General features: G+C 37.4%; 1 protein-coding gene across 1 annotated transcript in view; it reads left to right on the top strand.

Moving 5' to 3' along the window:
* The window catches only part of BRIP1 (BRCA1 interacting helicase 1), a 210,036-nt gene that overhangs the window by 174,740 nt on the left and 9,937 nt on the right, over positions 1-25,359 (top strand). Inside the window, 1 exon segment of the mRNA XM_045490624.1 lies at positions 15,647-15,729. Coding sequence (XP_045346580.1) covers positions 15,647-15,729 — 83 coding nt within the window.

Raw genomic sequence — 25,359 nt, 5'->3', positions numbered from 1 at the left:
AAGCCAACAAGATCCTTCAGATTCAGGCATGGAAAAACTCAGGATGTGGGGACACTGAAGTATCATTTGAAGTAGGGTTAATTACAAAAGAATTGGTTGCCAGTTCCTATAAGTAGACAGCTCCCTCCTCCACTGAGATTTACTCTCTTGAGAGATTATACTAGAGAGTTTATATATTCTTCAACTCCAGCTGTAGCTAAGGATGCATAAAAGATGGGGGTTAAGAAAGTCTGTTTATTGAATGTGAGAACTCCACCCCCCTTTTCTTCTCAGCTCTGAATAGGCTTATAATCAATCTTACATCTCCAAGGCAGGAAAGTACAGTTCTAGGGATACTAACTACCTTGTGAGTAAAATAGTATCAAAGTGGTCCTGTTCCTACCAGAGTACCTTACTCTGGCAAAGCTTCCCAGTTTATAAGCCACACCCATGTAGGCAGAGCTACCAGTCAGCATTTGATACTCAAAGAAAGTCTGCATCATGAAAAATACAGAAAAAAACACCAGCAGAACTATACCAACAAAAGAAAAACAAGGTGGAAGAACTTGTAGAAAACAGAAACAGCACAATAGAACATAGGTTGGCAAATTTTTTCTGTTAAGAAGCAGACAATGTATATTTTAGGTTTTGGGGGCCATGTACAGTCTGCATGCATATTCTTTTTTATTTTTTCTTTAATCCTTAAAAAATGTGAATACCATTCCAACCTTGCAAGCTGTACAAAAACAAGGTATGGACCAGATTTTCTTTGTGGGCCAACCCCTGCCTAGAAGAAAATACAAAACAAATGTAACAATAATATACATAGAAAGGTAGGATATTTCCTTCATGAAACAAGAACAGATTTATTGTAAGAAAAGTTTCTAGGCATTAACATGATAGGAGCAAATTTTAAATGCAGAATTGGGCTTAAAAGATAAAATTTCCTGGGTCAAAATGACGAAAAGGTAGAAAATGGAAAAGAAAAACTAAACAATTTAAACATCAGTATTCAAGAGACAACTTCTGATAAAAAGGAAACCTATATGAAGAGACGAGAGAAAATATAGAGGAAATAAACCTATCAAAGAAATAATCCGAGAAAAACACTCAGAATTGAAGGACATAATTTCTTGGTTAAAAAGGCCCACTCAAGTACCAGTAAGAGAACAGCTCCAGAGCACCTCATGCAGTTTCAAAGTACCTGAGATAAAGAAAACGTCCTAAAACTTTCCTGAGGGAACAAAGAGGTCTCCTATAAAAGACGTGGAATCACAATGGAAAGAGACTTCTTGAAAAGCAACATTAGAAGCTAGAAGACAGTTTTAAATTATCTTCAAATTTTTGAAGGAAATTTTGACTTGCAATTGAAGTTCTATACAACCCAAACAATCAATAAGCTCTAAGATAGAATAAAGCCTTCAACATGGAAAGATTTAAAACATTAGCTTCAAATGCACACTTTCTCAGGATGCTACAGGAAGATATGCTTCATCAAATAAGAGAAAATTCAGACAGAGGAATATCAAGGTTTTAGGAAACTGGAGTTCCAACCTAGAATAGAAGAAAAGGAAATTCTCAAATTAGGAAAGGATGCTCTGGGGTGACAGCTGTGCACCAGTCCCATAGTAGCTAGTCTAGATTTGTTTCTAAGGGTGGAGATTTTAATTATATTGAGAAGATTTTTTACAGTTTGGCAAAGTTTGGGAATTCATGATAGAATACATAGAAAATTAAGCAAAAAAAAAAAAAAAAAGAGAGAGACAGTTATTAACTCTAGGGCAGACCAAAAAATCTTGTACAAGAAAGAAAATATAATCGTAGTGTATAATATAACTCACCTGTAAATGGTAATCTACTGAATATTGATGACACAAGAATTGTGGTATAACTGTCAGGAAAATGAAGAGATGATGAAGTATCAGTGATATAAGAAAATGAACATCTTGTATAAGAAAAGTCATTACATAATGTGTAAAGTTAAAAACCAAGAAGTAGTAGTAGTTCTAAATGTTATTTAGAAACATGGAGGTAAATGAGTGGAAGAACTAACATATTTAAAGGATTTTTTTTTTTCCTGAGGATTGGGAACTGGAGACAGGATGTGAGTAGATTAAAAAAGAATTGTTTGGGTTTTTTTTTTTTTTTTAATTCTAACTATTATACTATTATTAGACTTTTAAACTATACTTGTGTATTTGGTTAAAAGTTAAAATTTACAAAGTTAAAATTAACTTTTACTTATTTTTTAGAGTTTATTTACTAAAAGAATGAGAGAGAGAGAAGTGGGGGAGGGGCAGAGAGAGAGAGGGAGAGAGAGAGAACCCCAAACTTGTGCTGACAGCACAGAGCCTGACATAGGGCTTGATCTCACCAACAGTGAGATCATGACTTGAGCCGAAACCAAAAGTTGATGCTTAACCAACTGAGCCACCCAGGTGCCTGTGCAAAGTTAAAATTAACTTTTAAAAAGTAGTCTGGAAGTTTCAACTCTAGATAAGATGGAGCACGCATGAGACATACTGTCTTAAAAACCTAGACAGAATGCATGGAACAGCTATTTGAGTGCTGTGAAAAGTAAATAGGCAGATTTGGGAAGAAGAATAGAATTCAAAATACAAGTGAACATTTTGGAATAACTATATTAATATCAGACAAAGTAGAATTCAGGGCAAAGAGTATTATTGGAGTATTAAAAAGGAAAATCTTATGATGATGAAAAGGCTAATATGCCAATAAAATACAACAATCCTTAATGTGTATGCACCTAAAAATCAAACTTCAAAATATATTTGAACTACTGGCAGATCTGAGTAGAGAAATAGACAAATTCACAAGTATAGCTAGAGATTTCATATCCTCTCTCAGTTATAGATACTAAAAGTAGACAGAAAACCAATAAAGATATAGAAGACTTGAACAATGTTATTAACCAACTGGATTGAATAGATATTATAGAACACCACGTGCAACAATATTAGAATAAACATTTTGTCAAGTGCACAGGGAACATTTACCAATATAAATGATACCCTGGATGAGTAACTTTACTTTTTTTTTAATCTTAGAACGAGCTGGGGAGACAGAGAGAAAGAGAGAGAGAGAACGAACCTTAAGCAGGCTCCACACTGAGCATGGAGCCCCATGCAGGGCTTGACCCTGGGATCATGACCTGAATTGAAATTAAGAGTTGGATGCTCAACCTACTGAGCCACCAAGGTGCCCCAAAGTTTACATTTTTAAAAAGAATTGAAATCATAGTATTCTCTGACCAAAATGAAATTAAACAATTAAATTAGATATCAGTAACACATAACAGAAAAAAAAAAAATGTCTGAATACTTGTTAATTAAAAACATACTTCTAAATAATGCATAGGTGAAAGGTAAAAGAGAAAGTCTTAGGAAAATTAGGAAATATTTTGAGCTAATCAAAAGTGAAAATACATCCAAATATGTGGGCTGCATCTTTAGCAGTGCTCAGTGGGAAATTTATATCATTAAATGCTTATTTTGAAAAAGAAAAGTCTCAAATCAATAATCTCAGCTTCTATCTTAAGCTAGGAAAAGAAGAGCAAAATAAATATAAAGCAAACAGAAGAAAGGAAATAATAAAGATAAAAGTATAAATCAATGAATTTGAAAACAAAAAACAATAAAGGAAATCAGTGAAGCTAAAAATTAAAAAATCGATTTTAAAAAGATCAATAGAATTGATAAACCTCTAGGTAAACTGACAAAAGAAAGAAGCCACAAATGGTCAGTATCTGGAATAAAAGAGGTCATATTACTATATACTCTACAGATGTTAAAATGATAATATGAGGAAAAAATATATGCATACATTCAACAACTTATATGAAATAGACTAACTCCCCCAAACCCACAAAATACCAAACTCACTCAAGATGAAATAGATAACCTGAATAATCCTCTGCCTAGTAAAGAAATTTAATTTGTAGTTTGAAAAAAATCACTTTGATAGGTTCATTAATAAATATTACCAAACATTTAAAGAAGAAATAACACCAATTCCATATGATTTCTTCTAGAAAATAGACCCCTTCCCAATTCATGAGGCCAGCACTATTCTACCAAAACTAGATGAAGACAATATAAAAACAAGAAAGAGAAAAACTACAGACTAATATCTGTCATGAACTTAGATGAAAATATTTGTAACAAAATATTTACAAATTTGGTTAGATGCACAAAAATGACAAAGGAACTCTGAAAATCTCTAACAAAGGAATGAGAAAATAAGCAAAATAGTTAGAATCAACTTTTTCAAAACTGTAAATTAACCAGTTTATAGCATTCCAGGAAACATTCATGAAAATGGCCGAATCTCATTAAGAACAGTGAGTGTTAAGGCATTTTCACTTGCCCAGTTCCCATTTCCCTTTCTCCTAGTTCATAATAGTTGTAAATCATGGTGAAAGCAAGCAATCTGCTAGCCACAGTGGCAGCTGGATCTTATTCCTGGAGAATTGTCATTATGGAACCTCTCTTCCATAAGACCCCATTTCTTGGAAGACCCCATTCACAAGGCTATCTTTATTTCACCTGACTAGGAGTTCACCCAGGCAATTAGTTGTTTAATTTCACAGTATCCTGAGACAGTGACTAAATTTTCCGGCAAATAATAAGCTAACTAAACAGTTTAATGGGAAAAGCTAGGAACTGAGGTCTCCATAGAGCACTTCAAAAGTTCTGATGTATTTCTCGGACTCTAGTGGGCCATGCCTTTTTGTACAATGGTGCATATAACCAGGGATGTACACATGCTAAAGAAAGACTGAGAAGGCCCTGTGCTCTCACCTCTGGCTGTGTTGAAACAGGAAGTGAAGACTAAGGTAGACTTGTCACCTGCCTGGCTGAGGATCGAAAGCATGTCAAAAGACATGCAAAGCCTCTTGGCAAATAAGACATATATTGGTTATGGATGTTTAAGGAAAATTTTGTCTACTCATTAACTGATCACTGAGTAGATCTTGCAATGGTCACACATGATAGAATACAGACTTTAAAGAAACATTTTTTTTTTTTATTTTTTTTCAACGTTTATTTATTTTTGGGACAGAGAGAGACAGAGCATGAACGGGGGAGGGGCAGAGAGAGAGGGAGACACAGAATCGGAAACAGGCTCCAGGCTCTGAGCCATCAGCCCAGAGCCTGACATGGGGCTCGAACTCACGGACCGCGAGATCGTGACCTGGCTGAAGTCGGATGCTTAACCGACTGCGCCACCCAGGCGCCCCTAAAGAAACATTTTTTTAAAAGCCACAATAACAAACAAAAATCCTTGAGCAGAGGGAAGAATCAGAATTCTACAATTGCCACATTGTATTATTTAAAATGTACTTTTTTCAACAAAAATTTTGACATATGCAAAGAAAGAATGTCTGCCCCATACACATGGGAAAAAAGGAATCAATAGAATGTGTCCCTGAGGTAGTTAGTATGTAAAGCTATTTTAAATATAGTCAAAGAACTAAGGAGATTCTGTCTAAACTATAGGAAACTATGAAAATGATGTCTCCCCAAATAGATTTTTATTTTATTTTTCAGTTTATTTATTTTGAGAGAGAGAGAGACAGTGTAAGTGAGGAGGGGCAGAGGGAGAGAGAGAGAGAGAGAGAGAATCCCAAGCAGGCTCCACACTGTCAGCACAGAGCCCAGCACAGGGCTTGAACTCATGAAACTGCAAGATCATGACCTGAGCTGAAACCAAGAGTCAGACGCTTAACTGAGTCACCCAGCTGCCCCTCACCAAATAGAATTTTTAAAAAGAAGGTAGAATCAATAATAAGATAGAATTTTTTTAATGTTTTTTAATGTTTATTTTTGAGAGAGAGAGAAAGAGACAGAGCACGACTTGGGGGAGGGACAGAGAGAGGGAGACACAGAATCCGAAGCAGGCTCCAGGCTCTGCACCGTCAGCACAGAGCCTGATGCGGGGCTCGAACCCACGAGCTGTGAGATCATGAGCTGAGCCGATGTTGGACACCTAACCAACTGAGCCACCCAGATGCCCCAGAATTTTTGATGTTTATTTATTTTTAAAGGAGAGAGAGAGAGAGAAAGCGTGAATAGGGGAGGGGCAGAGACAGAGGGAGATACAGAATCCAAAGCAGGCTCCAGGCTCTGAGCTGTCAGCACAGAGCCCAACACAGGACTCAAACTCACAAACTGTGAGTTCCTGACCTGAGCTGAAGTCAGACGCTTAAATGACTGAGCCACCCAGGCTCCCCTAAGATAGAATTTGTGAAAAGAACTTAATGGAAGGGCACATGGATGTCTCAATTGGTTAAGCGTCCAACTCTTGGTTTTGAATCAGGTCACGATCTCACAGTTCATGTGATCAAGCCCTGTGTCAGGGTCTGCAATAACAGTGTGGAGCCTGCTTGGGATTCTCTCTCTCTGAAAATAAAAAAATAAAACTTAAAAAAAAGTGATGGAGATCCTGGATTTGAAAAATTCAATAACAAATGAAAAATTCATTAGAGGGACTCAACAGCAGTTTTGACCAGAAAGAAGAAAGAATCAGTTTACTTAAAGGTAAGTCCGTTGAGATTATCCAGTCTGAGTAATTGAAAACAAAGGAATGAAGAATAATGATCATTGTCACAGGGTCCTGTAGGACCCCATCAAATATACCAGTGTACACATACTGGGAGTCTTTTAGAAGGATAGAAGAGAGAAAGGGACAGAAAGATTAGCTGAAGAAAAAAAGGGCTGGAAACTTTCCAAATTTGATGGAGAACATCAAATCTAAGAACCAGCAAGTTTGAAGTAGTTAAAAATTAAAGAGATCCTTACGTAGATATGTCATTGTCAAACTGCTGAAGACAAAGAATCTAGAAAACAGGAGAGAAACAATTCCTCACATATAATATAATATATTTATAATTATATATATATATTATATATGTTATAATATATAATTAAATATAATTATATAATATAATATAATAATATAATTTCTCACATACTCCACACATCCTCAATACTCACTAACCTTAGAATTCTTATTGGAAACTATGGCAAGCAGAAGGCAGTGGGCTGACATATTTAAAGAAAAAGACTGTCAACCAAGTCTATATCTAATAAAACTATCCTTCAAAAATGAAGGAGAAAGGAAGACATTCCCAAATAAACAAAAACTGAGAATGAATCTCCAGAAAACTTGTCCTACCAGAAATGCTACAGGGAGTCCTTTTCAGGTTGAAATGGTGAAACACTAGGCAGTAATTCATCCATATGAAGAAATAAAGAACATCTGTAAAGGTAATTTCATAGATAAATATTAAAAAAAAACAATATAGGGGCGCCTGGGTGGCGCAGTCGGTCAGGCGTCCGACTTCAGCCAGGTCACGATCTCGCGGTTCGTGAGTTCGAGCCCCGCGTCAGGCTCTGGGCTGATGGCTCAGAGCCTGGAGCCTGTTTCCGATTCTGTGTCTCCCTCTCTCTCTGCCCCTCCCCCGTTCATGCTCTGTCTCTCTCTGTCCCAAAAATAAATAAACGTTGAAAAAAAAAACAAAACAATATAAATGGGGCACCTGGGTGGCTCAATCAGTTAAACGTTCAACTTCGGCTAAGGTTATGATCTCATAGTTCGTGAGTTTGAGCCCTGAATCAAGCCTGCTTGGGCTCTCTCTCTCCTCCTCTCTCTCTGCCCCTCCCTCACCGTCTCTCAAAATGTATTTTTATAGCTTTTTTAATCCTATTTGTTTTTTTTAAACAACTGCATTAAAGCAATCATTTTAAATATGTGGTAATAGACATTGTCTTGGGGCCCCCTAAACCACCACTGTTTGAGTAATTCACTAGGAGCAGGGATATACTCATCATATACTTGCATGCATATGTAGGATATATTACATTGAAAGAATACAAAGCAAAATCAGCAAAGAGAATAGGCACATGGGCAAAGTCCAGGGAAAACCAGGCCAAAGCTTCCAAGGCCCCTCTCTCAGTGGAGTAATACAGGACACACTTAATTCCCCAGCAGTGATTTTGGTGACATGTGTGAGATACTGCCAATTAGGAGAACTCAAAAGACTTGGCACCCAGTGTTTTTATTTGGGGCTGGTCAGATAGGCAGCCTCTGCCTAGCATTTCTCCAAAGTTTAGCCTCTTAAAAGCAAAGTGGGTGGTCAGCATCAATCACTGTTAGCACGAACATTTTAGACACAGGGAGCCCTTCTTATCCATCAATGATTGGAACCCTCCTGAAACCTAAGTTCTTAAAACAACCAAAACCTACCTTGTATGCAGGCCTTCCTAGGATAAGCATTTTGGCCTCCTGTTACCTTTCTGTACAGGCATACAATGTATAAAGATGCAATTTATATTACAGTAATAACACAGATGAAGAGGGAAGGAACAGCATTATATAGGAGTAATATTTTTGTATACTATTGAAATTGGTATTAATCCAAACTAAATTGTTATAAGTTAAGGTGTTAATTGTCCTCAAAGCAACCACAAATAAAATAATTCAAAATAATAAGAAATGACAAGATAATTAACATGATACCTGAAAATATCTATTGCATGCAGAAGAAGGCAATAATGGGAAAACAGTGGAACAAAAAAAATTAGACCTATAGAAAACAAATAGTAAAAAAAGTATTTATGAAATAGCTAAATCCTGCCTTAATCTGTAGTTACATTAAATGTAAATGCATTAAACACAACAGTCAAAAAGCAAAGATTGGCAAAATGGAATTTTTTTAATGACCCATCTATATGCTGCCTGTAAGAGAAACACTCTAGTTAAAAACACACACACACACACACACACACACACACACACACACACACACACAAATAGATTAAGGTAAATGAATGGGAAAAGACATATCATGCAAACAGTAAACAAAAGAGAGCTGGTTTGCTCATACTCAGTATCAGACAAACTAGACTTTAAGATAAAAACTGTTACTAGAGACAATAGTCTATAATAATAAATTTTTCACTCCAAGAATAATATGCAACTATTAAACACATATATGCAGGTAACAAAAAGGCCCTAAATCTTCAGTAGCAAAAACTGTCAGAAATAGACAATTCAACAGTTAAATAGTTGGATACTTCATTACCCCACTTTCAATAATACAACAATTAGAAAATCAATAAAGAATGTGAGTCTTGGGGCACATGGGTGGCTTAGTTGATTAAATGTCTAGCTCTTGATTTCAGCTCAGGTCATAATCTCACAGTTTGTGAGATTGAGCCCTATGTTGGGCTCTGCTCTGACAGCATGGAACCTGTTGGGGAATCTCTGTCTCTCTCTGCCCCTCCCCAGCTTGCACTCTCTCTCAAAATAAATAAATTTTTTTGTTTTTAATTTTTTTAATGTTTTTATTTTTGAGAGAGACAGAGCGTGAGTGGGGGGGGGGGGTGGAGAGAGACAGACACAGAATTGGAAGTGGGCTCCAGGCTTTGAGCTGTCAGCACAGAGTCCAACGCAGGGCTCAAACTCACCAACTACGAGATCATGACTTGAGCCAAAGTTGGATGCCTAACCGACTGAGCTAACCAGGCACCCCAACTTTTTTTGTTTTTGTTTTTGAGAGAGAGAATCCCAGGAAGAGTAGAGGGGGAGAGGGGAGAGGCAGAGAGAGCGAGAAGCGGGACCCACTCGAAGCAGGGCTCGAGCTCACCCAGAGCAGGTATCTTGCTCACCCAAAGTGGGGCTCAAGCTCACCCTATGTGGGACTTGAACTGACAAACCATGAGATCATGACCTGAACCAAAGTCAGATGCTTAATGACTGAGCCACCCAGGCACCTTAAACATTTTTTTTTTTAATTTTTTTTTTTTCAACGTTTATTTATTTTTGGGACAGAGAGAGACAGAGCATGAACGGGGGAGGGGCAGCGAGAGAGGGAGACACAGAATCGGAAACAGGCTCCAGGCTCCGAGCCATTAGCCCAGAGCCAGACGTGGGGCTCAAACTCACGGACCGCGAGATCGTGACCTGGCTGAAGTCGGACGCTTAACCGACTGCGCCACCCAGGCGCCCCAAACATTTTTTTTTTAATGTGAGTCTTGAACACTTAAAACCAAGAATTACAAACCTAACGTATATCTATTACACTCCACCCTCCTCAGGTTCATGTGGCATATTCTTCAGGATAGACTATAAGTTAGGGTACAAAATAAGTCTTCAGTAAATTTTAAATGGTTAAAATCATAGAAAGTACTTTTTCTGCTTTCAGTGGAATGAAACTAGAAATAATAACAGGAGAAGAAATAGGAAATTCATAAATAAGTGGAAATTAATACATTCTTAACCAATGGATCCAAGAAGAAATAAGAGAAACTAGGATGTACCTTGTGACGAATGAAAGTGAAAGCACAGTACCAAAATTTTGAGGATAAAATGAAAGTATTGGCTCAGAGAAAAATGTATACTTGTAAGTGCCTATATTTTTTAAAAAGAAAGATCTGAAATCAATGATCTAACCTCCTAACTTAAGGAATTAGAAAAAGAAGGGCAAGCAAAGCCCAAGGCCAGCAGATCAAAAAGGATAATAGATATTAGAATGGACATAAAGGAGATTGAGAATAGAAAATACAGTAGAAAAAATAAGGATAACAAAAGTTGGTTCTTTGAAAAGACCAAGAAAACTAACAACTTTTAACTAGACTGACCAAGAGAAAATAACAGAAAGAACTTAAATTACTAAAATTAGGAATGAAAGAGGGGATGTAACTACCAACCTTAACAAAAACATAAAGCATTATAAAAGAACACCTTGAACAATGGACGACAGCAAATTTTACAACTTAAGGATGGGCAAATTCATAGGAAAACATAAGCTACTGCAACTGATACAATAGATATGAATAGGTCTGTAAAAGTAAAGAGATAGTAAGTAATCAGAAAACTTCCCACAAGGAAAAGCCCAGGACCAAATGGCTTCACTGATGAATTCTAGCAAATATTTAAAGAATTAACACCAGTGTTTTACAAACTCTTATGAAAAATTGAAGGACAAACATATATCAACTTAGTCTATGAGGCCAGTATTGCCTGTTACCAAAACTGAAGACGTCACAAGAAAACACAGCATTATCTTTTATGGGTATAGATGCAAAAATCCTCAACAGAGAAAGTAGAAAACTGAATCCAGCAACTTACTAAAAGGATTATACACAATGACCAAGCGGAATTTATCCTGGGAATGCAAGGTTGATTCAACATCCAGCCAATTTTGTTGGTCCAACTAAAATCAATCAATGTAATAGATTAAGTAGAATAAAATACATCTTCTCAAGATGAGGAAAACGTTTGACAATATCCAACACATTTTCATGATAAAACCCTCAAAGCAGAAATAGAAGAGCGTCTATGGCAAACCTGTAGTTAACATCTTAATGATAAAAGACTGACAGAGAAGGACAGATACACATTTTCACTCATATGTAGATCTTGAGAAGTTTAACAGAAGACCATGGGGGAAAGGAAGGGAGAAAAAATAGTTACAAACAGAAAGGGAGGGAGGCAAACCACAAGAGACTCTTAAATACAGAGAACAAACAGGGTGGATGGGAGCTTGGGGGAGAAGGGAAAATGGGTGATGGGCATTGAGGAGGGCACTTGTTGGGGTGAGCACTGGGTGTTGTATGTAAGCCAATTTGACAATAAATTACATTCATTAAAAAAAGAAAGACTGAAACTTTGCCCCTATGTTTGATAACAGGATAAGGATGTCCACTCTCACCACTTATATTTAGTATTGTATTAGAGGTTCTACACAGGGCAATTAGGCAAGAAAAAAAGAAGAAAAATTAATTTGGATTGGAAAAGAAGTAAAATTATTTTAAAATTTACAAATGACATGATATTCTACATGGAAATTTATATCCATAAAATATAACTAATAGAGCTAATAAACAAGTTCAGTAAGTTACAAAAGTATACAAAAAAAGTATACAAAAATCCATCACGTTATACAATGAGAGTGAATAATCCAAAAATGAAATTAATAAACTCTATTTGCATACTGTAATAGTGTTGTGACAAATGGTAGCTACATTTGTTGTAAGCATAGTATAATGTGTAGACTTGTCAGATCACTATGTTGTAAACCCGAAACTCATGTAACACTGTGTGTCAACTATGTACTTCAATAAAAATAAATATTTTTCATTTGCAATAACGTCAAAAGATACTTAGGAGTAACTGTAACAAAAGAAGTGCAAGACCTGTACACCGAAAGCTACAAAACGTTGTTGAAAGAAATTTCTAAATAAATGGAAGAATTCTGTGATGATGGATTGGAAGACTTACTGTAAAGATCGCAGCATCCCCCCAGAATGATCTATAGAGATTCAGTGCAATCCCAGCCAAAATCCCAGCTGGATTTCTTGCAGAAATTGAGAAGCTGATCTTAAAATTTATATGGAAATTGAAAGAAATCCAGAATAGTCACAAAAATTTTGAAAAAGAAGAACAAAATTGGAGAACTGACCATTCTCGATTTCAAACTTACTGCAGTGCTACAATAATTGAGACTTGTGTTGTACTGGCATAATATAAACATGTAGGACAGGGGGTAGAATTGAAAGTCCAGAAACTAGCCTCCATGTTTACAGTGAGCTTATTAGTGCCAAGACAGAGGGAGAGGAAGATGGTGGTGGAGTAGGAGGACCCTAGGCTCCTCATGTCCCATGAACACAGCTAGATAACTACCAAATCATCCTATATACCCCAGAAAGACCCTACACCTAAAGGGAGAGAAGAGGGTACATCATAGAAGGTATACTGTGCTCCTTGCTGTTTCCTGACCATGTCAGGTAAGCTCTTGCTGCAGAGACTTTGCCCTTGCATTTCTCTCTGCTAGACACTTCCCTTCCAGATACACACACAGCTCATTCCCTTACCTGTGAAGAATCTTTGTTCAAGTAATGTTTTCTCAGGTGCTCAAAAATCACCCTATTTAAAATTTAGCACCCTCTGCCAATATTCCCCCTTCTCTTTCCCTTTTTGTTTTTCTTCCCTAGCACTTAGCATCTTTTCATATATCATATGATTTTCTTACCTCCATGGACTGAATTGTGCCTCCTTCAAATTCATATGTTGAAGCCCTTATCCCCTACATAATGCTATTTGGAGATGAGGCCTATGGAATGTAATTAGGTTTAGATGAGGTCCTGTGGGCAGGGCCCTCATGATGGGATTAGCGCCCTTATAAGAACAGACATCAGAGGACTTGATTCTTTCTCTCCTTTTCTTCTCCCTCTCTCCACCCCCACTCATGTGAGGACACAGTGAGATGGCTGACATCTGTAAGCCAAGAGGAGAGCCTTCACCAGGGAACTAAATCAGTTTGCACCTCTATCTGTTCTTCCTAGCCTCAAGAACTGTGAGAAATAAATCCCTGTTGTTTAAGCCACCACCCCCTCCTAAAAAGTGCTAAGACAATCCAATGGGGGAAAGAATAGTCTTTAACAGATGGTGCTGGGATAACTGCATATCCATATAAAAGAATGAAACTAGTCCTCTACCCCCACACCATATACAAAAGGTAACTCAAGATAGGTGAAAGACTAACAAGGTGTAAGTCTTCTTAGACTCCTTGGATTAGGCAATGGTTTCTTGCTTTTTTTTTTTTTTTTTTTTTTTTTTTTTTTTTTTTTTTTTTTATGTCTATTTTGAGAGGGAGAGAGCATGAGCAGGGGAAGGGCAAAGAGAGACGGAGAGAGAATCCCAAGCAGGCTCTGTGCTATCAGAGCAGAGCCCAATACAGGGCTCACTAACTGAGAGATCCTGACCTGAGTCGAAACTGAGTCAGACGCTCAACCTACTAAGCCACCCAGTTGCCCCTAGGAAATGGTTTCTTTCTTTCTTTTTTTTTTTTTTAATGTTTATTTTATTTTTGAGAAAGAGTATGAGCGGGGGAGGGGCAGAGAGAAGGAGACATGGAATCTGAAGCAGGCTCCAGGCTCTGAGCTGTCAGCACAGATCCCAGTGTGGGGCTCAAACTCAAGAACCTCGAGATCATGACCTGAGCCAAAGTTGGACACTTAACCGCCTGAGTCATCCAAGCACCCTGGTAGTCAATGGTTTCTTAAATATGACATCAACAGCACAAACAACTTTAAAAATTAGATAAATTGGGCTTTGTCAAACTTTTGTTTAACTTTGTTAAAACTTTTGTTCTTCAAAGAACAATGCTAAAAAATAGAACGCACACATGTGAGAAAATGTTTGCAAATCATATGTCTAAGGGTGTAGTATCCAGAATATATAAAGAACTCATATAATTCAACAATGAAAAGACAAATAATGCGATTTAAAAATGGACCAATACTTTTAGTAGACATTTCTCCAAAAGAGATACACAAGCAGCCAGTATGCACATGAAAATATGTTCAACATCACTAGTTACTAGGGAAATGCAAATCAAAACCACAGTGAAATGCCACTTCACACTTCCTAGAGTACATTTAATGAAGAAGATGGATAATAACAAGTGTTGGTGAGGATATGGAGAAATTGGAAATGTCACACAATGCTGGCAGGAATGTAAAATTGTGCAACTGCTTCAGACAAAAGTGTTCCTCAAAAAGTTAACATTGAATTACTGTACAGCCCAGCAATTCCACTTCTGGTTGGATTCATATGAAAACTTGTACCCAAATGTTCATAGCAGCATTATTCATAATAGTCAAAAGGTGAAAACAACCCAGATGCACATTTACTTATGAATGGATAAATGCAATGGAAAAAGAGGAATAAAGTACTGATACATGTGATAACAAGTAGCCTTGAAAAAACATCATGTTAACTGAAAGAATCATGTTGTATGTTGCATGATTCCGGTTATATGAAAATTTCAAAATAGGCAAATTATAGACATAGAAAGTATGTTAGTGGTTTCCAGGGAATAGGGGGAATAATTGGATAAAGAGAGTGACTGATTGACAGTGGGTTTCTTTTTGGTGAGATAAAAATGTTGTGTGATAGATAGTGGTGTAGGTTGCACAACTTTGTAAATGTACTAAAAGTCACTGAATTACACACTTCAAAATTTTTTAAATAATTTTTAAAATTAAAAAATATTTTAGCAAACCAATCTATAAAAAGAATATACACCATAACAACATGTGGTTATCTTAGGAATGAAAGTCTGGGTCTGTATTTGAAATTTTGCCTGTGTGATCTACCATGTTAACAGTTTAAAGGAGAAAAACTACATGATCAAATCAATTGGTCCTTCCCAAGTTTGTTGTTTGTTTGTTTGTTTTAAAAATTAAACATTCATTCATGATAAAAACTCATTAAACTAGAACAAAGTTTATCTACATAAATTCTACAACTAAAATGACATTGAAGGTAAAAAAAAATAATTTGTTTAGCTAAATAAGGGTTTGTAAATATTTTCTATAAATTTTTGGCTTTCAAAATAGAATGCATATAAACATTTTTTGATGTAAGTTATCACGAGTTGGCAAAAGTAGGAGATTTTTAATATACCTACTTTGGTACATTGTATTGAGTTGTTTCTATAATCTTGCTCATAATAACAAGGCTTAGAGGAATATACTAATGGCATCCCTGATTTTTCTCAATATTCTGTCTCACAAGAAGTCTGGCTTTTATTTTCAAGATTATTTCTGTTTGATTTTTCTCCCTATTTTTTTTATAGGTGTATTCGACACAAAAATGATTGGGGAGCTCTTATTCTTGTGGATGATCGCTTTAGTAGTAACCCTGCACGGTATATATCTGGTAAGATTCTCAGTTGGGTTTAGAGTAAGAGTTAATAACAGTCATTGGTATTTAGTAACTACTGGTTGTTGTTCTTTTTTAATGTTTATTTATTTTTGAGAGAGAGAGAGAGCACACAAGCCAGGGAGGGACAGGGAGAGAGAGAGACTGAGACACAGAATCTGAAGCAGGCTCCAGGCTCCGAGCTGTCAGTACAGAGCCCAATGCAGGGCTCGAACTCATGAAATTATGAGATCATGACCTGAACCGAAGTCAGACACTCAACCAACTGAACCACCCAGGCGCCCCTAATAACTGCTGGTTTTAAAGAAAAAATTTGGACAGGGGCACCCGGGTGTCTCAGTTGGTTAAGCATCCGACTTTGGCTCCAGTCATGATCTTGCGGTACTTGAGTTCAAGCCTGCATCGGGCTCTGCACTGGGATTGGAATTCTTTCACCCTCTGTTTCTCTGAACCCTTCCCACTTGCACACTCTCTCTCTTTCTCTATCTCAAAATAATCGAGTAGATTATCTTTTTATTAAAAGATTTTTTATTTTTTTATTTTTTAAATATGAAATTTATTGTCAAATTGGTTTCCATACAACACCCAGTGCTCATCCCAACAGGTGCCCTCCTCAATGCCCATCACCCACTTTTCCCTTCCCCCCATCAACTCTCAGTTTATTCTCACTTTTCAAGAGTCTCTTATGGCTTGGCTTCCTCCCTCTCTAACTTTTTTTTTTCTTCCCCTCCCCCATGGTCTTCTGTTAAGTTTCTCAGGATCCACATAAGAGTGAAAACATATGGTATCTGTCTTTCTCTGTATGACTTATTTCACTTAGTATAACACTCTCCAGTTCCATCCACGTTGCTACAAAAGGCCATATTTCATTCTTTCTCATTGCCACGTAGTATTCCATTATGTATGTAAACCACAACTTTTTTTTTCCAACTTTTTTTTTTTTTTTTTTTTTGGGACAGAGAGAGACAGAGCATGAACGGGGGAGGGGCAGAGACAGAGGGAGACACAGAATCGGAAACAGGCTCCAGGCTCTGAGCCATCAGCCCAGAGCCTGACGCGGGGCTCGAACTCACGGACCGCGAGATCGTGACCTGGATGAAGTCGGATGCTTAACCGACTGCACCACCCAGGCGCCCCAAACCACAACTTCTTTATCCACTCATCAGTTGATGGACATTTAGGCTCTTTCCACAATTTGGCTATTGTTGAAAGTGCTGCTATAAACATTGGGGTACAAGCGCCCCTATGCATCAGCACTCCTGTATCTCTTGGGTAAATTCCTAACAGTGCTATTGCTGGGTCATAGGGTAGATCTATTTTTAATTTTTTGAGGAACCTCCACGCTTTTCCAGAGTGACTGCACCAGTTTGCATTCCCACCAACAGTGCAAGAGGGTTCCCGTTTCTCCACATCCTCTCCAGTATCTATAGTCTCCTGATTTGTTTGTTTTAGCCACTCTGACTGGCATGAGGTGATATCTCAGTATGGTTTTGATTTGTATTTCCCTGATGAGGAGTGATGTTGAGCATCTTTTCATGTGCCTGTTGGCCATCTGGATGTCTTCTTTAGAGAAGTGTCTATTCATGTCTTCTGCCCATTTCTTCACTGGATTGTTTGTATTTCGGGTGTGAAGTTTGGTGAGTTCTTTATAGATTTTGGATACTAGCCCTTTGTCCGATATGTCATTTGCAAATATCTTTTCCCATTCCGTTGGTTGCCTTTTAGTTTTGTGGTCACAGTGCAGAGGCTTTTTATCTTGATGAGGTCCCAATAGTTCATTTTTGCTTTTAATTCCCTTGTCTTTGGAGATGTGTCAAGTAAGAAATTGCTGCGGCTGAGGTCAGAGAGGTTTTTTCCTGCTTTCTCCTCTAGGGTTTTTTTTTTTAATTTTTTTTTTTTTTAACATTTATTTATTTTTCAGAGACAGAGCATGACTGGGTGGGGGGGGGGGGCAGAGAGAGAGAGGGAGAGGGAGACACAGAATCTGAAGCAGGCTGCAGGCTCTGAGCAAGCTGTCAGCCCAGAGCCTGATGTGGGGCTTGAACCCACAAACTGTGAGATCATGACCTGAGCCGAAGTTGGATGCTCAACCGACTGAGCCACCCGGGTGACCCTTTCCTCTAGGGTTTTGATGGTTTCCTTTCTCACATTCAGGTCCTTCATCCATTTTGAGTTTATTTTTGTGAATGGTGTAAAAAAGTAGTCTAGTTTCATTCTTCTGCATGTTGCTGTCCAGTCTTCCCAGCACCATTTGTTAAAGAGACTGTCTTTTTTTTTCATTGGAAATTCTTTCCTGCTTTGTCAAAGATTAGTTGTCCATACTTTTGTGGGTCCAATTCTGGAGTCTCTATTATATTCCATTGGTGTATGTGTCTGTTTTTGTGCCAATACCATGCTGTCTTGATGATTACAGCTTTGTAGTAGAGGCTAAAGTCTGGGATTGTGATGCCTCCCGCTTTGGTCTTCTTCAGTATTACTTTGACTATTCGGGGTCTTTTGTGGTTCCATACAAATTTTAGGATTGCTTGTTCTAGCTTTGAGAAGAATGCTGGTGCAATTTTAACTGGGATTGCATTGAATGTGGAGATTGCTTTGGGTAGTATTGACATTTTAACAATGTTTATTCTTCCAATCCATGAGCATGGAATGTGTTTCCATTTCTTTGTATCTTCTTCAGTTTCCTTCATAAGCTTTCTATAGTTTTCAGCATATAGATCTTTCACATCTTTGGTTAGGTTTATTCATAGGTATTTTATGATTCTTGGTGCAATTGTGAATGGGATCAGTTTCTTTATTTGTCTTTCTGTTGCTTCATTATTGATGTATAAGAATGCAACTGATTTCTGTACATTTCTTTGTATCCTGTGACTTTGCTGAATTCATGTATTAGTTCTAGCAGACTTTTAGTGGAGTCTCTCGGGTTTTCCATGTATAATATCATGTCCTCCGCAAAAAGTGAAAGCTTGACTTCATCTTTGCCAATTTTGATGCCTTTGATTTCCTTTTGTTGTCTGATTGCTGATGCTAGCACTTCCAACACTATGTGAACAACAGCGGTGAGAGTGGACATCCCTGTCATGTTCCTGATCTCGGGGAAAGCTCTCAGTTTTTCCCCATTGAGGATGATATTAGCTGTGGTCTCTTCATAAATGGTTTTTATGATGTTTAAGTATTTTCCTTCTATCCTGACTTTCTCGAGGGTTTTTATTAAGAAAGGATGCTGAATTTTGTCAAATGCTTTTTCTGCATCAATTGACAGGATCATATGGTTCTTACTGTTTCTTTTATTAATGTGATGTATCACATTGATTGAATTGCCAATGTTGAGCCAGCCCTGCAGCCCAGGAATGAATCCCACTTGATCGGTGAATAATTCTTTTTACATGGTGTTGAATTCGATTTGCTGGTATCTTGTTGAGAATTTTTGCATCCATATTCATCAGGGATGTTGGCCTGTAGTTCTCTTTTTTTGCTGGGTCTCTGTCTGGTTTGGGAGTCAAAACAATGCTGGGTTCATAGAATGAGTCTGGAAGTTTTCCTTCCCTTTCTATTTTTTGGAACAGCTTGAGAAGGATAGGTATTATCTCTGCTTTAAATGTCTGGTAGAATTCTCCAGGGAAGGCATCTGGTCCTGGACTCTTATTTGTTGGGAGATTTTTGTTAACTGATTCAATTTCTTGCTGGTTATGGGTCTGTTCAAAGTTTCTATTTCTTCCTGTTTGAGTTTTGGAAGTGTGTGTGTGGTTAGGAATTTGTCCATTTCTTCCAGGTTGTCCAGTTTGTTGGCATATAAGTTTTCATAGTATTCCCTGATAATTGCTTGTGTTTCTGAGGGATTGGTTGTAATAATTCCATTTTCATTCATGATTTTAGCTATTTGGTTCCTCTCCCTTTTCTTATTGAGAAGCCTGCTAGAGGTTTATCAGTTTTGTTTATTTTTTCAGAAAATCAACTCTTGGTTTCGTTGACCTGCTCTGCTGTTTTTTTTAGATCTATATTGTTTATTTCTGTTATGATCTTTATTATTTCTCTTCTGCTGGGTTTGGGGTGTCTTTGCTGTTCTGCTTCTGTTACCTTTAGGTGTGCTGTTAGATTTTGTATTTGGGATTTTTCGTGTTTCTTGAGATAGGCCTGGATTGCAATGTATTTTCCTCTCAGGACTGCCTTCGCTGCATCCCAAAGCGTTTGAATTAAAAATTGAATAAATTATTTTTTATTTTTTTATTAAAAAATTTTTTTAATGTTTATTTTTAAGAGAGAGACAGTGTGCAAGCGGGAAAGGGTCAGAGAGAGAGGGAGACACAGAATCAGAAGCAGGCTCCAGCCTCTGAGCTGTCAGCACAGAGCCTGATGCAGGGCTAGAACTCATGAGCTGTGAGATCATGACCTGAGCTGAAGTCAGACACCTAACCCACTGAGCCACCCAGGTGCCCCAAAATAATTGAATAAATTTTTTAAAAATTGGGGAGGGACAGATTTTTAATAGATCAAATATGGAAAAATTCATATTGACAGGAAATCTAGCCTTTTAATGCTTGTGTGTTTACAAAAAAATCTTTATAGAGGAGAGTCTAGTTACTAACTAACATAGTATTAATCAGTTAGTATCCTTCAATTTTGTAGAATGTTGGATTTAATTCAGTAACAGTAATTATTTATTTATCATTATCAGGGAAAAGGCTATTCACAGAAATGAATTTTCCAAAAAATAAGTTTTTACATGTAAGCATATCTCCTTTGGCTGCTTAGGATTCTTTATTCTTTCATTCTTTTTTTTTTTTTTTTTTTTTTTTTTTTTTAAATTTTTTTTTTTTTCAATGTTTATTTATTTTTTTGGGACAGAGAGAGACAGAGCATGAACGGGGGAGGGGCAGAGAGAGAGGGAGACACAGAATCGGAAACAGGCTCCAGGCTCTGAGCCATCAGCCCAGAGCCTGACGCGGGGCTCGAACTCACGGACCGCGAGATCGTGACCTGGCTGAAGTCGGACGCTTAACCGACTGCGCCACCCAGGCGCCCCTATTCTTTCATTCTTGATTATATTGAAGATTGTTGATTGCTTTTTGTTTGTTTAGAAATGCTTCAGCTGTTATAGAGTTCATGTTAGAGCTAGTATTTTCTAAAAGGAAAAAAGCTCCACTGTAGGCCTCAAGATAGAGTGAATGGCCATTTTTCCCCACTCAGATGAACAAATATTATGTGCCTATAGTATTTAGTTTGGAAATACTTGCATCTTTATTATCTTCAAAGCTAAAAAGTTCATACGACAATGATAAAAAGAGATGCAAAATTTTAAATTTGTTTCAGATAAACTACCTATGGGTATGGACTCTACTTTTTCTATTTCAGAGCCTAGTATTTGGTTTGGCGTTAAAATGTATACACCTGGATTAAAGCAGCAAGTGCTGCTTTATTAGTCTTTTCTGCTCTTTCCATGTAAAGCAACCCATTGCACTTAGGGCCAGACATAACTAAAAGCAAAATGTTAAGTGCTTATGTTTAGTCAGCAGGTGGAGCTCAGATTCTTTGAGTTTTCAAAAGCAAACTGACATTTTGCACTGAAAAGGCTTTCTTTGATTACAAAAAGTTCCACATGTGAAAGAGGCGAGTTTAATACTAAAATTTTTCAGTTTTAGAAAAGTTTGATGTTTAATCAGTATAATTATTTTTCCCAACCAAACAAAATAAAGAACTTTAAGGGAAATCCTTCTTTAAAATATTCTACGGGCACCTGGCTGGTTCAGGGTTGATCTTGGGATTATAAGTTCAAGCTCCACATTGGATGTAGAGATTATTTAAAAATAAAATCTTTAAAAAGTTAAAAAATTAAATGGTCTTCTTGTCAAATGTTTTTCTTAACTTCGGTTAAAAAGTGCAAAATCTGAAAAGTTTTTCTTATTTGAACATCTAGTACTTCTTACCTTATAGTTCAGACTTGTTGAATTTTTAAAAGATTTATTTATTAAAAAAAATGTTTTTTGTGCTTTGACTCCCTCTCAGTTTGTAACTTTTTTTTTTCTTCTCTTCCTGCATGGAAAGAGATGGAAACTTAACTTCTGTTAAGTTTCTCAAATTCCTCATATGAGTGAAAACATATGATATCTGTCTTTCTCTGACTGACTTATTTCACTTAGCATAATACCCTCCAGTTCCATCCACGTTGTTGCAAATGGCAAGATTTCGTTCTTTGTCCTTGCCGAGTAGTATTCTAAGCTAACTTGAAAATAAATTAAATATCTTAAAAATTTTTTTTTAATTTTATTTTAGAGAGAGGGCGTAAGTGGGGAAGAGGGGCAGAGGGTGAGACAGAGAATCTCAAGCTGGCCCCGTGCTCAGCGCAGAGCCCAGTGCAGGGTTTGATCTTATGACAGTGAGATCATGACCTGAGCCAAAATCAAAATCAAGAGTCAGATGCTTAACCGACTGAGCCACCCACATGCCCCTAAAGATTTGATTTGATTTGATTTGAGAGAGAGACAGAGCACACACTAGTAGAAGGACAGAGAGAAGGAGACAGGATCCGAGCAGGTTCTGCACTGATAGCAGAGAGCCCAATGTAGGGCTCACACTCAAGAACCATGAGACAACAACCTGAGCCTAACTCTTGACAACTGAGCCACCCAGGTGCTCCTAAAGATTTTATTTTTTAAGTAGGTCTCTATACCCAATGTGGGGCTCGAACTTACAACACCAAGATCAAGAATCACATGTTCCACCTACTGAGCCAGCTAGACACTGCCAACAGATTTTTTAAATTAAGAATTTTACATTATTTCTGTATGGTTTTTATTTATTTTCTCTGAGACTCATAAAAGTGTGAAATCTTCCTATCTAGATAATACTAGCACAACAATGTACAAATTCCTTTTGATGGCTAATTTTTATTTGAAGTGAATTTGCATTAACTACAGAACTCAATTCATTTTGCTTTAAATATAGAAAAACTCCCATAAAAAAAAAACTAAAGGAATGTATGTAAATGATTGTATAGGAGTTCAAGTTGTTTGAAGCCCTGTCTTATTTTTCTTTTAACTTAAAATACCATAGTGACTTTTTAAATTACTCCAGAAGATGATGATAGTAACACCAGCAGAGAATATTTATTTTCTAAAAGTGAATATCTGATTTTGAATTTCATTCTGAAATAAGTCATACTACAAAACACGTATACTTTTAATATGGTTCAAGGTTTTACAGTTTTCACATGTCATAGGTCAAATCATGTCCCTTACAACTTAATTGTTTATATATTAAAAAATATATCATAAATATTCAAATAGGACATGATTTGTCCATGGTAACATTGTTATTCCTTTCATTTCCAGGATAGTTTAAGACACATTTGGAATTGGGGGAGAAGAGGAACAAAAAAACCTATGAGACTGGAATCTTGCATTTATTTTTGTGAAGGGAGTCAAAGTTAGAAAGTTGGAATGGAAGATCATGTTGTTTACAACTTCTAGTTTCTCTAAAATTAAAGCGTAGGCAATATTTGTGGGGAATTATGATGAAATTAAATTTGCCTTATTTCCCCAGTTATTCTAAACTGACAAATAATACATTTCTCCCATTCCACTCTTCTCCCACTCCCTCTTCCCTCCCTTCAGTTGACAATCACTGCATGTAAAGAAAAATGGTACTGATACATGAGCAATACTAAGCATAGTGTACATGTGAAGATTTTTAGGCAGGAAAAATATTGAGAATCTTTTTTTTTTTTCCTGCTTAAATCCAAGTTAACATATAGTGTAATAATGGTTTCAGAAGTAGAATTAAGTGATTCTTCACTTACATGTAACACCCAGTGCTCATGCCAACAAGTGCTGTCCTTAGTACCCGTCACCCATTTAGCCCAGCCCCCTACCCACCTCCCCTCCAGCAACCCTTAGTTCTCTGTATTTAAGAGTCTCTTATGGGGGCGCCTGGGTGGCTCAGTCGGTTGGGCGTCCGACTTCAGCTCAGGTCACGATCTCGCGGTCTGTGAGTTCGAGCCCCGCATCGGGCTCTGGGCTGATGGCTCAGAACCTGGAGCCTGCTTCCGATTCTGTGTCTCCCTCTCTCTCTGCCCCTCCCCCGTTCATGCTGTGTCTCAAAAATAAAAAATGAACGTTATAAAAAAAATTTAAAAAAAAGTCTCTTATGGGTGCATGGGTGGCTCAGTAGGTTAAGCATTCAACTCTTGATTTCGGCTCAGGTCATGATCTCATGGGTCATGGGTTCAAACCCCACATAGGCTCTGTACTGACAGTGTGGAGCCTGCTTGGGGTTCTGTCTCCTCTCTCTGCCCCTCTCCTGCTCACTCGCTCTCTCTCTCTCTCTCAACGTAAATACATAAACTTAAACAACAACAACAACAAAAAAGAACCTCTTATGGTTTGCCTCCCTCTTTTTATCTTCTTTTTCTTTCCCTTCCCCTATGTTCATCTTTTTTTCTTAAATTCCACATACGAGTGAAATCATACGGTATTTGTCTTTCTCTGACTGACTTCTCTTAGCATAATACATTCTAATTCCATCCACCTGTTTCACATGGCAAGATTTCATTCTTTTTGATCGCCATTGTATATATATACCACATCTTCTTTATCCATTCATCATTAGTCAGTGGACATTTGGGCTCTTTCCATAATTTGGCTCTTGTTGATAGTGCTGCTATAAACATTGGGGGGGGTGGCATGTGCTCCTTCAAATCAGCATTTTTGTATCCTTTGTATAAATACCTAGTAGTGAAATTGCTGGGTGTTAAGGTAGCTCTATTTTTAATTCTTGGAGGAACTTCCATACTTTTTTCCAAAGTGGCTGCACCAGTATGCATTCTCACCAACAGTACAAAAAGGATTCCCCATTCTCCACATTCTAACCATCATCTGTTGGTTCCTGAGTTTTTAATTTTCGCCATCCTGACAGGTGTGAGGTGGTATCTCATCATGGTTTTGATTTGTATTTCCCTCATGATGTGTGATGTTGAGCATCTATTTATGTGTCTGCTAGCCATCTGGATGTCTTCTTTGGAAAAGTATCTGTTCATTTTGCCTATTTCTTCACTGACTTATTTGTTTTTTGGGTGTTGAGTTTGATACGTTCTTTATAGATAGACTTTGGATACTAACCCTTTATCCGATTTGTTATTTGCAAATATCTTCTCCCATTCCATCGATTGCCTTTTAGTTTTGTTGATTGTTTCCTTTGCTGTGCAGAAGCTTTTTATCTTGATGAGGTCCCAATGGTTCCTGTTTCCCTTGCCTCCAGAGACATGTCTAGTAAGAAATTGCTGCAGCCGAAGTCAAAGAAGTTGTTGCCTGTTTTCTCCCCTAGGATTTTAATGGTTTCTTGTCTTACATTTAGGTATTTCATCTATTTTGAGTTTATTTTGAAAATTTTTTTAATGTTTATTTATTTTTGAGACAGAGAGAGAGCACAAGTGGGGAAGGGACAGAGACAGAGGGAGACACAGAATCCAAAACAAGCTCCAGGCTCTGAGCTGTCAGCACAGAGCCTGACGTGGGGCTCAGACTCACAGACTGTGAGATCATGACCTGGACTGAAGTTAGACGCTCTGCTGACTGAGCCACCCAGGTGCCCCCATTTTGAGTTTATTTTTGAGCATGGTGTAAAAAGTGGTCCAGG

The sequence above is a fragment of the Leopardus geoffroyi genome, chromosome E1 (assembly GCF_018350155.1).
Source record: "Leopardus geoffroyi isolate Oge1 chromosome E1, O.geoffroyi_Oge1_pat1.0, whole genome shotgun sequence".
Lineage (NCBI taxonomy): Eukaryota > Metazoa > Chordata > Mammalia > Carnivora > Felidae > Leopardus > Leopardus geoffroyi.
The sequence above is the reverse complement of the archived record's forward strand: the minus strand, read 5'-3'. Positions and strand labels throughout refer to the sequence as shown.